General features: G+C 39.7%; 2 protein-coding genes across 2 annotated transcripts in view; both read right to left on the bottom strand.

The window, feature by feature from the left end:
• The window catches only part of rnf214 (ring finger protein 214), a 6,384-nt gene extending 4,223 nt beyond the window's left edge, over window positions 1-2,161 (bottom strand). The window contains exons 1-2 of the mRNA XM_060863723.1: window positions 2,099-2,161; window positions 589-648 (exon numbers count right to left, since the gene is read on the bottom strand). Of these exons, the coding sequence (XP_060719706.1) occupies window positions 589-648; window positions 2,099-2,161 (123 nt within the window). The remainder of the gene's footprint in view (window positions 1-588; window positions 649-2,098) is intronic.
• Window positions 2,162-7,515: 5,354 nt separating this feature from the next.
• Window positions 7,516-12,805, bottom strand: tagln2 (transgelin 2). Its single transcript, XM_060863257.1, has 5 exons — window positions 12,649-12,805; window positions 9,275-9,459; window positions 8,882-9,053; window positions 8,443-8,545; window positions 7,516-7,959 (listed from the first exon to the last, which is right to left on the bottom strand). Exons 2-5 carry the CDS (start codon window positions 9,452-9,454, stop codon window positions 7,818-7,820), a joined length of 597 nt encoding a protein of 198 aa, XP_060719240.1. The 5' UTR covers window positions 9,455-9,459; window positions 12,649-12,805; the 3' UTR covers window positions 7,516-7,817.

Genomic DNA, 12,805 nt, shown 5'->3' with positions numbered 1-12,805 from the left:
GAGAGGGAGAGAGTGACAGAGGGAGAGAGAGAGAGAGAGAGAGAGTGACAGAGAGAGAGAGAGAGAGAGAGAGAGAGAGAGAGTGAGGGAGAGAGAGAGAGAGAGAGGGTGGGGGGGGGGGGGGGAGAGGGAGAGAGCGGGAGAGAGTGCGAGCGCGAGAGAGAGAGAGTGAGAGCGTGAGAGAGAGAGAGAGAGAGAGAGAGAGAGAGAGAGAGAGAGAGAGAGAGAGAGTGACAGAGAGAGAGAGGGGGAGAGAGGGAGAGAGAGGGAGAGAGAGAGAGAGAGAGAGTGACAGAGAGAGAGAGGGAGAGAGAGAGGGAGAGAGAGGGAGAGAGAGAGAGAGAGAGAGAGAGAGAGAGAGAGAGAGAGAGAGAGAGAGGGGGAGAGAGGGAGAGAGAGGGAGAGAGTGACAGAGGGAGAGAGAGAGAGAGAGAGAGAGAGGGAGAGACAGAGAGTGAAGCACACATAAAGAGAGAACAAGAAAGAGAGAGTGACAGAGAGAGAGAGAGAGAGAGAGAGAGAGAGAGAGTTTACTATCCAATGAACTATAACGACTAATAAAATGTTAGTTAATAAACACTACTTTACCATTAAATGTTCCCAGTTGTCATTAGTGTTGACACATTTTTCTTGTGTCCAGTCATCAGTCTGTTGGGGAGATCAGACACACAGATCAGTCACACGGATCAGACACACGGATCAGTCACACGGATCAGTCACACGGATCAGTCACACGGATCAGGCACAGGGATCAGACATTGGGATCAGACACACGGATCAGTCACACGGATCAGTCACACGGATCAGACACACGATCAGTCACACGATCAGTCACACAGATCAGACACAGATCAGACACAGATCAGACACAGATCAGACACACAGATCAGACACACAGATCAGTCATACGGATCAGACACACGATCAGTCACACAGATCAGACACAGATCAGACACAGATCAGACACAGATCAGACACAGATCAGACACACGGATCAGTCATACGGATCAGACACACGATCAGTCACACGGATCAGTCATACGGATCAGTCACACGGATCAGTCACACGGATCAGACACACGGATCAGACACACGGATCAGACACACGGATCAGACACACAGATCAGACACAGATCAGACACAGATCAGACACAGATCAGACACAGATCAGACACAGATCAGACACAGATCAGACACACGGATCAGTCACACGGATCAGACACACAGATCAGACACACGGATCAGACACACAGATCAGACACACAGATCAGACACACAGATCAGACACAGATCAGTCACACGGATCAGACACACAGATCAGACACAGAACAGACACACGGATCAGTCACACGGATCAGACACACGGATCAGACACACAGATCAGACACACAGATCAGACACAGATCAGACACACGGATCAGTCACACGGATCAGACACACGGATCAGACACACAGATCAGACACACAGATCAGACACACAGATCAGACACACAGATCAGACACAGATCAGACACAGAACAGACACACGGATCAGTCACACGGATCAGACACACGGATCAGACACACAGATCAGACACACAGATCAGACACACGGATCAGACACACAGATCAGACACAGATCAGACACAGATCAGACACAGAACAGACACACGGATCAGTCACACGGATCAGACACACGGATCAGACACACGGATCAGACAGAACTAGTCCCTGTAGAGGACTGAAGAGTTTATAACGCAGAGTTTATTCAGTTTGAACGTAGTATTAAATTTCCACTGTATGTTTAGTCGATATTGATTCAGGGTGTCAGTCAAAGCTGAGAGACGAAGTAGGGTTTTAGTTCTTCTTTAGTTTTTATCCATTCGCGGTTACATTTACTGCCTTTACACAGCACATCCCTGCAGTTTAGTGCTCCTTAAAGTAATGACACCGTATTTATATTAGTATATTAATGGCTTTGTAGATCTGCCTTGTAGCCTTACAGTAAAGCGCTGTTACAGGAACACAACAGCTTTATAACACACATTAACAATACAAGTTGTGTAGATTCTCTGTTATAGCTTGTTTGTTTGTTTGTTTGTTTGTTTGTTTTTCCTACCTGGACATCTTTGGTCTCTGAATTGATCGGCATTATGTTCAACATTCCTTGGTTGTTCAACATCACTTCCGGTATGTTCAGCGCCACTTCCGGTATGTTCAGCGCCACTTCCGGTATGACATCAAACTGAAATGGCGTGTACCAAACGCCGTCCGCCAGCTCCCAGTACTGTAGACTGTAAATAATGTTCTATCAGAAATGTGACATAACACTAAATAGACGTTTCAGAAATTATTACTTTTAACTATTTAACCGTTTTGTTGAGTTAGAATTTATCGTTAAAAATACATTCAGACGTCAAGTCAAGTCATGAGGCGAGATAAGTGGTGCTGCGCATGCGCGGGATTTTGTAAACAGCGACGTGTTTCCTCTACATAAATGTCGCCAGGTCAATTCTTACATTTCCAATTTGGCCAGAGCATCATTCATTTGTCAAGATATTCACACATTGCTAAGCTTTGCACATGTCCAAATGTCTGACAGACAATTAAATTTCCAAAAATATTCACCGCATTCCAACATTTTGGGAAAAAGTCTCAGAACTTCTTAAAGTCTTAAACTTCCCAAATGTCTGACTATCTCTAAAATTGCCGAATTGCCGAATCTACTGCACATCTCTCAATTTCACAAATGTCCAATATATCCTAAAGTGTCCAAAATTTCCAACACATTGTTGGTCATTTTGCAAATGACAGACACCGTCCCAAATGTCCAGCAACATCCTATCCAGCAACATCCCAAATATCCAGCAAAATCCCAAATGTTCCAAATGTCCAGCAACATCAGAAATATACCAAATGTCCAGCAAAATCCCAAATGTTCCAAATGTCCAGCCACATCCCAAATGTACCAAATATCCAATGCCGTCACAAATGTAGTACAGTACATGTACAGCATCACCCCAAATGTTCTAAATGTCCAGCAAAATCCCAAATGTACCAAATGTCCAGCAACATCAGAAATGTACCAAATGTCCAGCCACATCCCAAATGTACCAAATGTCCAATGCCGTCCCAAATGTAGTACATGTACAGCACCACCCCAAATGTTCTAAATGTCCAGCAAAATCCCAAATGTACCAAATGTCCAGCAACATCAGAAATGTACCAAATGTCCAGCCACATCCCAAATGTACCAAATGTCCAATGCCGTCCCAAATGTAGTACATGTACAGCACCACCCCAAATGTTCCAAATGTCCAGTCTAAATATATACTTAATTTATTAATTTATTTATCTGTGTATTTTTCTCCTTTGAACTTACCAAGTTGGGTCCTCTTCATAAATCATATCAAATATATCAGGCTCCATGTCTAGGAAATGCAATTATACACAAATTGATTCAGATGAGCTCTCATGGTAATTTACAGGCTTCTAATCAGCTCTTCAATTATTTTCATCACAGAAAAAAAGCCATCCTTTAATTCATTAGCTTGGATAGGAAACGAGATAAACTTTCCTTTCAGTGCATCAGAAAGAAAAGTGAAACTAAAGCAAAAACACAAATCAGAACCAAGTGCTCACCTTTAGATCTGGATCATGTAACCACAGCAGACAAAGTGTGTTCAGATTTAAAATAATAATAATAAAACAATACAATAGTAATCACTTGAAATAGCCAGAACCTCAGAGAACTGAGAGATGTTTATGAGCGTCAGAAGAAGAACTGAGGAGAAGTTGACTTTTGTATGCTAATATGGAATTTACATACAAGGTAAATGCCTACCGTCTGTATTAGTATGAGCACGGACATGAACATGGATACAAAAGGATTTTTATATATAAATATTCATGTCCATGTTCATGTCCGTGCTCGGTAGGCATTTACCTTGTATGCAAATTCCATATTAGCATACAAATATATATATATATATATACAGCAAAGGAAATCAGTTGTAGGAATGTAAAGCAGGTTGACTGACAATATACCTGCATACCAGCAGCAACAACACTCTGCATTATCATGATGGATATTGTAATGTTTTATATTAACTAACGATTATACTAAATGTTGTTGTTCCTGACTGTTGTGTTGTGTTTTTAATGTCAATTGTAAATGTTAAATTAAAAAAAGTATTAACATATATTAAATCAATGTTTCATGTGGCCCCGCCCACTTTCATGATGAGCTGAACTATGTTTCGATTAAGGAGAAACCAGCTAAACAAGATGTACACATAAAGCTAGATTAGTAATAGGACACTGTGTTATTATTATTAGTAGTATTAGTAGTTTAGTTTTTTAATAAAAATATGAATTAAATATTTGAATATTTATTGAGCACCTTTAGTTCAAAATATAAGGCACTTGATCTGGTTCAGTTTATTGTTTGGTTAAAAACAGGATGTTTAGGGGAGAAAAACTATTTTTTTTTCCAAACATAAAAATTTTAAAATGTAAAAATGCTAGAAAAAAAACAAAAAAAAAAACTTTTTCAAGGACATTTATTTAAAATCTAGGTTAGTTATTAGAAATAGTACAATATTTTTATGCAACCAGTGACTATTGTGAATTTTTTTTAAGTTATTTATTTATTTATTTTGTAAATATATATTTTTTTAACTCTCAAAATTTGCTTATAGAGGAAAAACTAAACATACTGTAGCTAGGGTGAGCACTTGTCCAATAAAAGTACAAACTGCACAAAATCCTTTATATTGTTTTTGACCAAACCAGATGACACTGAACGGATTGTCCAGAATTAACCGAGCGATGATCTTGGAACTGTTTCACTGAATGGTTTCATTTTTTCACCCTCTTGCAGATAGCAGCTGAACTCGTTGGTGATGTTCTTGATGAACCCTCACTAACCTCCACATCACCTTGGGTCAGCACACAATCTACCCAGCTTTCCACTTGGGTAGATTCAGTGTTGATCAGACGACACAGTTAACACTCAGGAAACCATCAGTCAAACTGCATCAGCTTCAAAATCTAACGTTGTGAGACTCCACGTGTTTAATCATCGTTCTATAATAATGTTAATTCGTAAAACACTTAAGTTTTTGTACCATCTTTATAAAAAAATCTTTAGTTCAAAAGCCAAGCAGCAGATGGCAGTCTAACACTGAATTTATTCACTGCTCCACCTTAAGAAAGGGAGTCATTCAGTTTAACTCTTGCAGGATTATTATTATTATTATTATTATTATTATTATTATTATTATTATTATTATTACTGCACAGCTTCATTCTAATCAGAGTAATTTGTAGGTCATTTTTGGATTAACTGGACATGCCCAATGTCCTAATGTGCTGCACTGGTATAGGAATGAGGGCTTTATATGAGGAGGTGATGGTTCAGTGGTTAAGGCTTTGGGTTACTGATCAGAAGGTCGGGATTCAAGCCCACAAGCTGCTGAGACATCAACGTTGGGTCCTTGAGCAAGGCCCTTAACCTCACCTGCTCCAGGGGTGCCGCACTATGGCTGACCCTGCGCTCTGACCCCAGACTCATAATAACCTGGATGAACCCAAGCTGAATGTTTCTCACAGACGAGATGAAACTAAGTAAAAGTCGTGCAGTGAAGGGTTTCCTTCCGGTGAGGCAAATTCAATACCGATACCATGTATTTATTTTGTTCTATTGGTTTTGTTTTGGTGAAGGTGGAGACAGTGCTGTGAGACCGAAGTTTTAGCAAATCTTTTGGGTTCTCAGACAGGATGTCCTACAATCCGCCTGTTAGAACACCTGGAAACACTGTACAGATGTTGGAGCTGCTAAAAATGTCTTGACAAATTTTTTGGTTGTTGAAGGAAGTGTATGTGAAGAAGGAAGGAAGATTAATCAGGCCAAAGGAATTCCTCAGGAATCCTGTGGAGATAAGAGAAGTGTTTAAGGAAGGAAAAGGAAGGTTGGAATGAAGACAGGAGGAGGGATGACGTGGAGTCGGATGGACGGGTATGAACCGGAGAAGACTGGGAATCCAGGAGGCGGGTGTGTGATTGCTATATTAACGCCGATCCAGTCGAGAACTTGCTCACAATAAACACTGTGAAAACATACTGAGGTGTAACCATGACAACGAGAACAAGTAGTAGGATTATAGCTATTTGCTGTGCAGTGGTGAGATTCACACGTGGATTTGGAGTCTAATCGTTGATGCAGTCTGGTTTATTTTATCATGAAGTAACTAACTAAGCTTCATCTTTGGTTAGCTTGAGCTAAGGTTCTGCCATGCTAGCATTATAAATTTCTAATGCCTAACAGATGTAACCGATTCCTGTTTCATAAAGTAAACAGAACATGACTAGCATGACAAGCAACTAGCGGCTAATCTGCTGCATTTTTTTCTTCTTCTGGTTTTCATGTTTTTGTAGGTGTTCAAGCAAAACATTTCCAAATCCTGTGGTACTATCAAAAGGAAACGATCTGTCCTACATGCTTTCTATATAAAATACAATTTTCAAGTGTGTGTTTGTATGTGTGTATGTTAGCACTTCCTTATAAACACTGTTGCTATGATACCCAGCTGTGGAGAGATAAGTAAACAGTGAACGCTATGATAAATAGATTTCCTCTCAGAGGTGGTTATTTTTAGAAGCTTTCGGTTTTCTGTTGCAAATGAGCCACGATATTGTTGTAACCACTGCGTCTCTTTAGTAGCGTATGAGCATGGGGAAGCTAAAGTGTGTATAGCATTAGGGTTGTTATTTCAGTCAAGATGTGTCAATAAAGACGGATCTTCTGAGAGCTAACGTCAACATGAATCAATATTTGTGGAGAAATATAAAGATTAAAATTTCTATATGGGGTCTTAGTTATGTAAGACACACACGTCTGTCACATTCCTCCTTCTGAAATCACCACAAATGATGGAAATAGCACAAAAATTCAATTAGCATGAGTATAAAATCTATGAAAAGTAATGATTGTCAAAGAAACCTCCAATAGAGCCTAAAGAACAAAAGCCGGAAACCTATGAATATGCAAATTAACCACGTCAGAGGTCAAAGTTGATGTTTATTGATGTTGCTCTCTGCTTTGTATTGACTTGTACTTAGCACGTAGCTAATAAGGTGTGCTAGTTGGCTGATGGTAAATGTCACCTTCGCACAATCCTGTAAAAATGTTCATATTGTCTGTGATAGGTTAAGTTATAGATAGCATATTTTGTGATCATTTTTGTTTTGTTTGTGATCATTTTTAATTTGTTCCAATTTTTTTATTATTTATTAATGTTTATTTAAGTTGACTCATGTTTGTGAAATTCTCTGGAAAGTTAAATCAAAGGCAATTCTCCTCACATCCTCTCCCTTATCCTCGTAATAATCTATGCGGGTATGAGACGGAGCTCCACCAAACAAGAAAAACGAGTCAAACTGATACCAAAATGGAGGCAGGAGGGTTTCTTATCTCATCTCTCTCCTCCTGGAAATTCCTCTTTTCTTACATAACAGCAACTCGTCCTAATCAGCTATGATGAAAACATTTTATTTGAAAAATCATCTATTGAAAAAAATCAATATACAGTGAAAAATATAAACTGAGATTAGGGTCATATTTATTAGCATTAGGCTAATTTCAAATGAATTTTTGTTTTTGCCTGGAATGTATCTGAAGTTCACGTCCTCAAGACTACGTTACTGTGTGTTACGACAGTAAAGTGATTCTTTGCGTTTGTTTTAAGGTCCCTGCGATCGTTCAGTTTGTTTTTCTGACTGAGTGGTTAGAACTGGGTGCGTGTTTAACACTCTCTGACAGTGAAGTAGGTCAGAAATCACAGGATCTGACGTGGCCGTCCGTAGCCGGTCATTCCCGCCTGAGATGCTCCTCTGTTGGAGCCCATCTGCAAGCCGATGACACTCTGACCCTCCTTCAGCTGCTCATCTGTGAAATCCCGCTTGTTCTCTTGCGCCTTCCTGAGAAACAAAAAAAAAAAATAGATTTCAATCAATCAAACAGGTTTCCAAAGAGTTTAGACTAAAGTCTGAAGCCTGGCACACAGTGAAAGTAACTTAAGATTTGTTCGCTAGCTTGCTCTTACAGTAGATAGCTAACAAATGTCACCATACCTTAGCAACTTAGCGATAGTTATGAATGTTAAGGAGTGTTTTCCAATTCACATTCTGATCTTATATTTGTGATTAATTTAGTTCCTCTGCTAGGTGTGTGTGTGTGTGTGTGTGTGTGTGTGTGTGTGTGTGTGTGTGTGTGTGTGTGTGTGTGTGAAGTGGCTTCTAGGATTTTGCAGAACTTGCACTGTACTGATGTAGGACTGATGAGGTTCTATTTACAGGTTTCTATGGAAGTGTGTGTGAGTTTGTGTCACTGTGTGTTGTTAAGTTGCCATAGTGATCAGTCGAGTTAAAGTGAAAACAGTAACAGGAAGTGGTATTACTCACCTATGGAACCAGTTGGGGTCACCACGGTAACAACCATCAGTCTTGGTAACCGCCAAACTTCCCAATGACATAAGTGTCATCTGCACTGCCGCCAAATCTTTACCTACACACACACAGAGCATCACAGTCTGTATAGTATAGGTCCATCACCATCAGCACATTTAGTGTCCCAAATTGTCCAAAGTATCCCAAACCACACCATGTTTTCTATATAGGCCAAATGAGAGATAGGTGGTGTGTCACTGGGACACAACCTACAGCAGTGCATTGTGGGACATGCTAGTGTAGATGAATTTACTTACTATGGAAAATTCACAAAACTGTAGCATTAATATTTCAATTTAATATTCTTATTTTTATGATGATAAACTCATAATCAGAACATCCAGAGGTCTACACTATGAAGCTTTCATAAGTGAGTAAGGGATGGAGGACTTACCCTCCCAGAGGTCCACCGTCTGAAATATATCGGTTTTAGTGACTCCGTATTTCTCAGCAGCTGTGAGGAACTGAGAGATCAACTCCATCTGCTTGAAGGCCATGCTGGAGTTCTGGATCCTCTTCACTGGTTTTGAGTCCTTATAGAGGCTGTTGATGAGCTCACACAAGATCTGCAGACACAATGGTGGAGAAAGGAAGAGTGACAGATGGAGAGAGTAGAGGCAGGAGAGGATTATTTTGTGTTTTACTACTTACTATTACAATGAGAACATAATTAACATGGTTTTAAAAAATATGTTTATAAGTTTTTTTATAGCTTTTGAAAATAATAAAAATTCAGATATAAGAATTTACATGTATTTAGATTCATTACTCTGGTGCCCACACTTACACATCCGTCTTTGAGCCACGTCTGAAAGCCCTGTTTGCCAGGTTGTGGTCTGCCCGCTGATGGACCACACTGAGCCACGATCCACTCAACAAGCCGCTCCTCCAGCTCGGGGTCGTATTTCTTATCAATCTTACTCTGAACCTCGCGGCTCAAACCGTATGAAGGACCCTTGTTTGCCATTGCACCTATGAAACACACACATTCAGGTTGTACTGAGATTACAAGGACCTAATTCACAATAGAAAATCAACCCAAAATAAGATTAACTTCCCCTGTGCACTTTGACAAAGAAAGTTTGACTCGTTTAATTGTTTCTTTAAACGCAACCAGTTTGTATAGACTGCACAAGAAATTACTCACACACACACACACACACACACACACACACACACACACACACACACACACACACACACATCCACTATCCTTATGAGGACCTCCCCTGAACAAAATTAAACTTGACCAAAATAACTTGTATGTTTTTTAAATAACAGCAGACCAACCAAATATCCCTACAAGGCCAAAGATATAAAACATAAAACAAAGATCCAAACACACACACATTCCGGCTGCATTACACTACTAGACTTTTGGGGACTTGGTACTGATTTAACTCTAACCTTAGCCATAACTATTTACAGAAATAGTCAGTGTTTAGGATCTCTTTGTAATAGTTTGTTTTAACCTTACAGTACATTATCCTTGCTTAATAGAAACCTAGATAAATTTTGTTTAAAACACATCAGTACAAGGTTGTAAGTCGAACTGAGACCGAGGACACTTATGTCCATGTGAGAATGTCACGAGTGCTCAAACACACACAATTTGTCTATCTTTGTGAGGACCGGCCATTTAATTAAAGCAGTTTTTCTTATGAGGACACATAGGAATATCACATACACACACACACATTCTGATGGCGCTTTATGAAGACTTACAGTAGAAATGTTGTTTGTCAACCTTCAAGTATACAAGAGAAATTACAAGAGAATTCAAGAAAAAAGAGAAATTTAATGAAACGTACATATCCCACCCAAAATGGAGAGATAACACGGATAATGTCCAAAATGTCCAATGACATTTTGCGCTTCTCCATTTTCCAAGCTGCAACTAGTGCAGTTCCATTTTGTATTAAAGTTACATAATGTTTAACTGGAGTTGCGTAACCTTTAGAAAGGTATTCGAGAATAAGTGAACTGCGTCAACAAGACTATGTGTGTGTGTCTATTGTCCCTTTTGAGGCCTCGCGCTTGACCAAGCAAGCAGCACACGCCCACAAAACTGGCCCAGTCTGTAATTACAAACTGCTGAGTTTTGTGTGTGTGTGTGTATATATGTGTGTGTGTGTGCTTTCACAGGATTTAGCCAATGACTTCATCAGCTTTCTAACCTAATGATTGATCATTAAATATGATCGAGTAATTAAATATAATTAGGGATTAAATATGGGTGTGGTATCTCACACAGCAGTAGCCAACACTTTTAAATCACAAAATCGAAGGACAGCAGCAACAACACCTTGGAAACTAACAGGAGGTCACAACGAGAGCCACTTCCTGTCTGCAGGAAACAATGGGAGAACTGTGATTCTGTAACACAGCCACATCCTTGAGCTAATATTCACTCCTCTTTTCTCAACACCACAGTTCAGAAGTGACGTTGTAGAGAGACCTTTAGAAAGTAGTCCGGCATGCAGTGTCCGTCTCTTCATAATCGGGATTAACAAGCGAGTTATTGCTTTAAAAAGGAGACTGAACTATTTTAGGAAAGAAAAAATAGTCTTGTTCGTCACACACATTCAGGTTGTAAAGGTGTTATAAGGACTTGTGTTAGAAAATCTACCAAAATGTGACTAATTTCACCTGTTTGAGGAAATCAGTAAATAATGAAATTGGACTTTTTAGCATTTCTTTCTTTAGCAAACAACACATTTGTATAATAAAAATAAAATAATAAATAATCTTTACAAAAGATTTGTGAGGACCTTCCAGTCCCATGATTACTGTAGTTAAAAAATCGATGGCACGATGGTGTGAATAAAATTTACCACTAAAAAGTTGATGATAACAGCAAGCCTTGAAATGTTTTATTCCTTTTACACCCCAACAATTTACATATTTGTGTTCATAAAAATGATGCGTATGTCTGATCGGTTTGTAGCTATGTTTAATGTAATCACCATCATCGCATTTTTTTTTAATTAATAAGATAAATGTCCTACTACTGAGAACGCAGCTAGGATGTAAGTTTGTGATTTAGTATGCTGTTAGTATCTAATCTCTAGTGTAGATCTAATGACACAAACGTCACACATCTACATGGACTGTATTTGTATTAAAAAGGAAAATAGGACGAATTTCGTCATGACTTGTCAACTTGTCAATGCCTCTGAATTTAAGGTCTGGAGATGAACGTCTGACGTGACCCGACATGACATCCACCTGAGAATGTGTGATGATACAAAACAGTCGTGTCTGTGCTTGTGTAAGAAGTGTGTGAGGGTGTGTGTGTGTGTCTAGTGTGTGTGTAGCCTGGAGGTGCATGTGTTGGTCAGGTGTTTCTTGTGTCTGCTTTCTCTACTGACTGTGTTATTCACAGTGTTTATGTACAACACAATTTACGCTTCGTTTGTGTGTGTGTGTGTGTGTGTGTGTTTGTAACACAGAGGGTTACAGAATGATGTTGCAATATCCTTTTGCGGGGCCCGTCCCGTCCTGTGTGTGTGTGTGTGTGTGTGTGTGTGTTTGTAACACAGAGGGTTACAGAATGATGTTGCAATATCCTTTTGCGGGGCCCGTCCCATCCTGTGTGTGTGTAAGAAGGGGGGAAAGTAACATCATGCATTTATTTTATTATTTGTGCAGCCTCACTGGGTGTTCTCTCTCTCTCTCTCTCTCTCTCTCTCACACACACACACACACACAAATGTTAAGCCATATCGCTTAGATAGATAGATAGATAGATAGATAGATAGATAGATAGATAGATAGATAGATAGATAGATAGATAGAAAGTTAGATAGAAAGAACCAAACAGAATGACTGTACGACTAAGAGTGATACACACAATTGTGTGTGTGAGAGAGAGAGACAGAAAGGGAGAGAGAGAGGAATCTTGTTCTTGTGACATGAAGCCAAACACACACACACACACACACACACTCACTGCATTCTTGCGCTTGTTAGCACTTGTTTGTGTGTGAAACTGAACCACGGTCTACTCTGTGTAACAGAACCTCTTGCACATTTCCTCTTTAACGAAAGCTGATCCTGATCTTAATCCCATATCAGGTTTAAACCTCACGCACTTCCACATCAACCCAATTCTCAGACAGGAAACAATACACATGCTAACAGCGTGAAAGTTATACTCACTGTGTAAGTGGAAAGAAGTTCCTGATGCACGGGCGTGCGTCTCCTCGGCAAGCGACTGTGTGTGTGTGTGTCAGTGAGTGCAGTCTGCTTCTTCTTATTGAAGACTCAAAGTCCACTTAGTGAGGAGGGAGTGTTGGGAGAAAGGAGCTCAACACAC

The sequence above is a fragment of the Tachysurus vachellii genome, chromosome 26 (genome assembly GCF_030014155.1).
Source record: "Tachysurus vachellii isolate PV-2020 chromosome 26, HZAU_Pvac_v1, whole genome shotgun sequence".
In the NCBI taxonomy this organism is placed as follows: Eukaryota; Metazoa; Chordata; class Actinopteri; order Siluriformes; family Bagridae; genus Tachysurus; species Tachysurus vachellii.
Note: the sequence above shows the minus strand (reverse complement) of the source record. Positions and strands in the feature narration are given on the sequence as shown.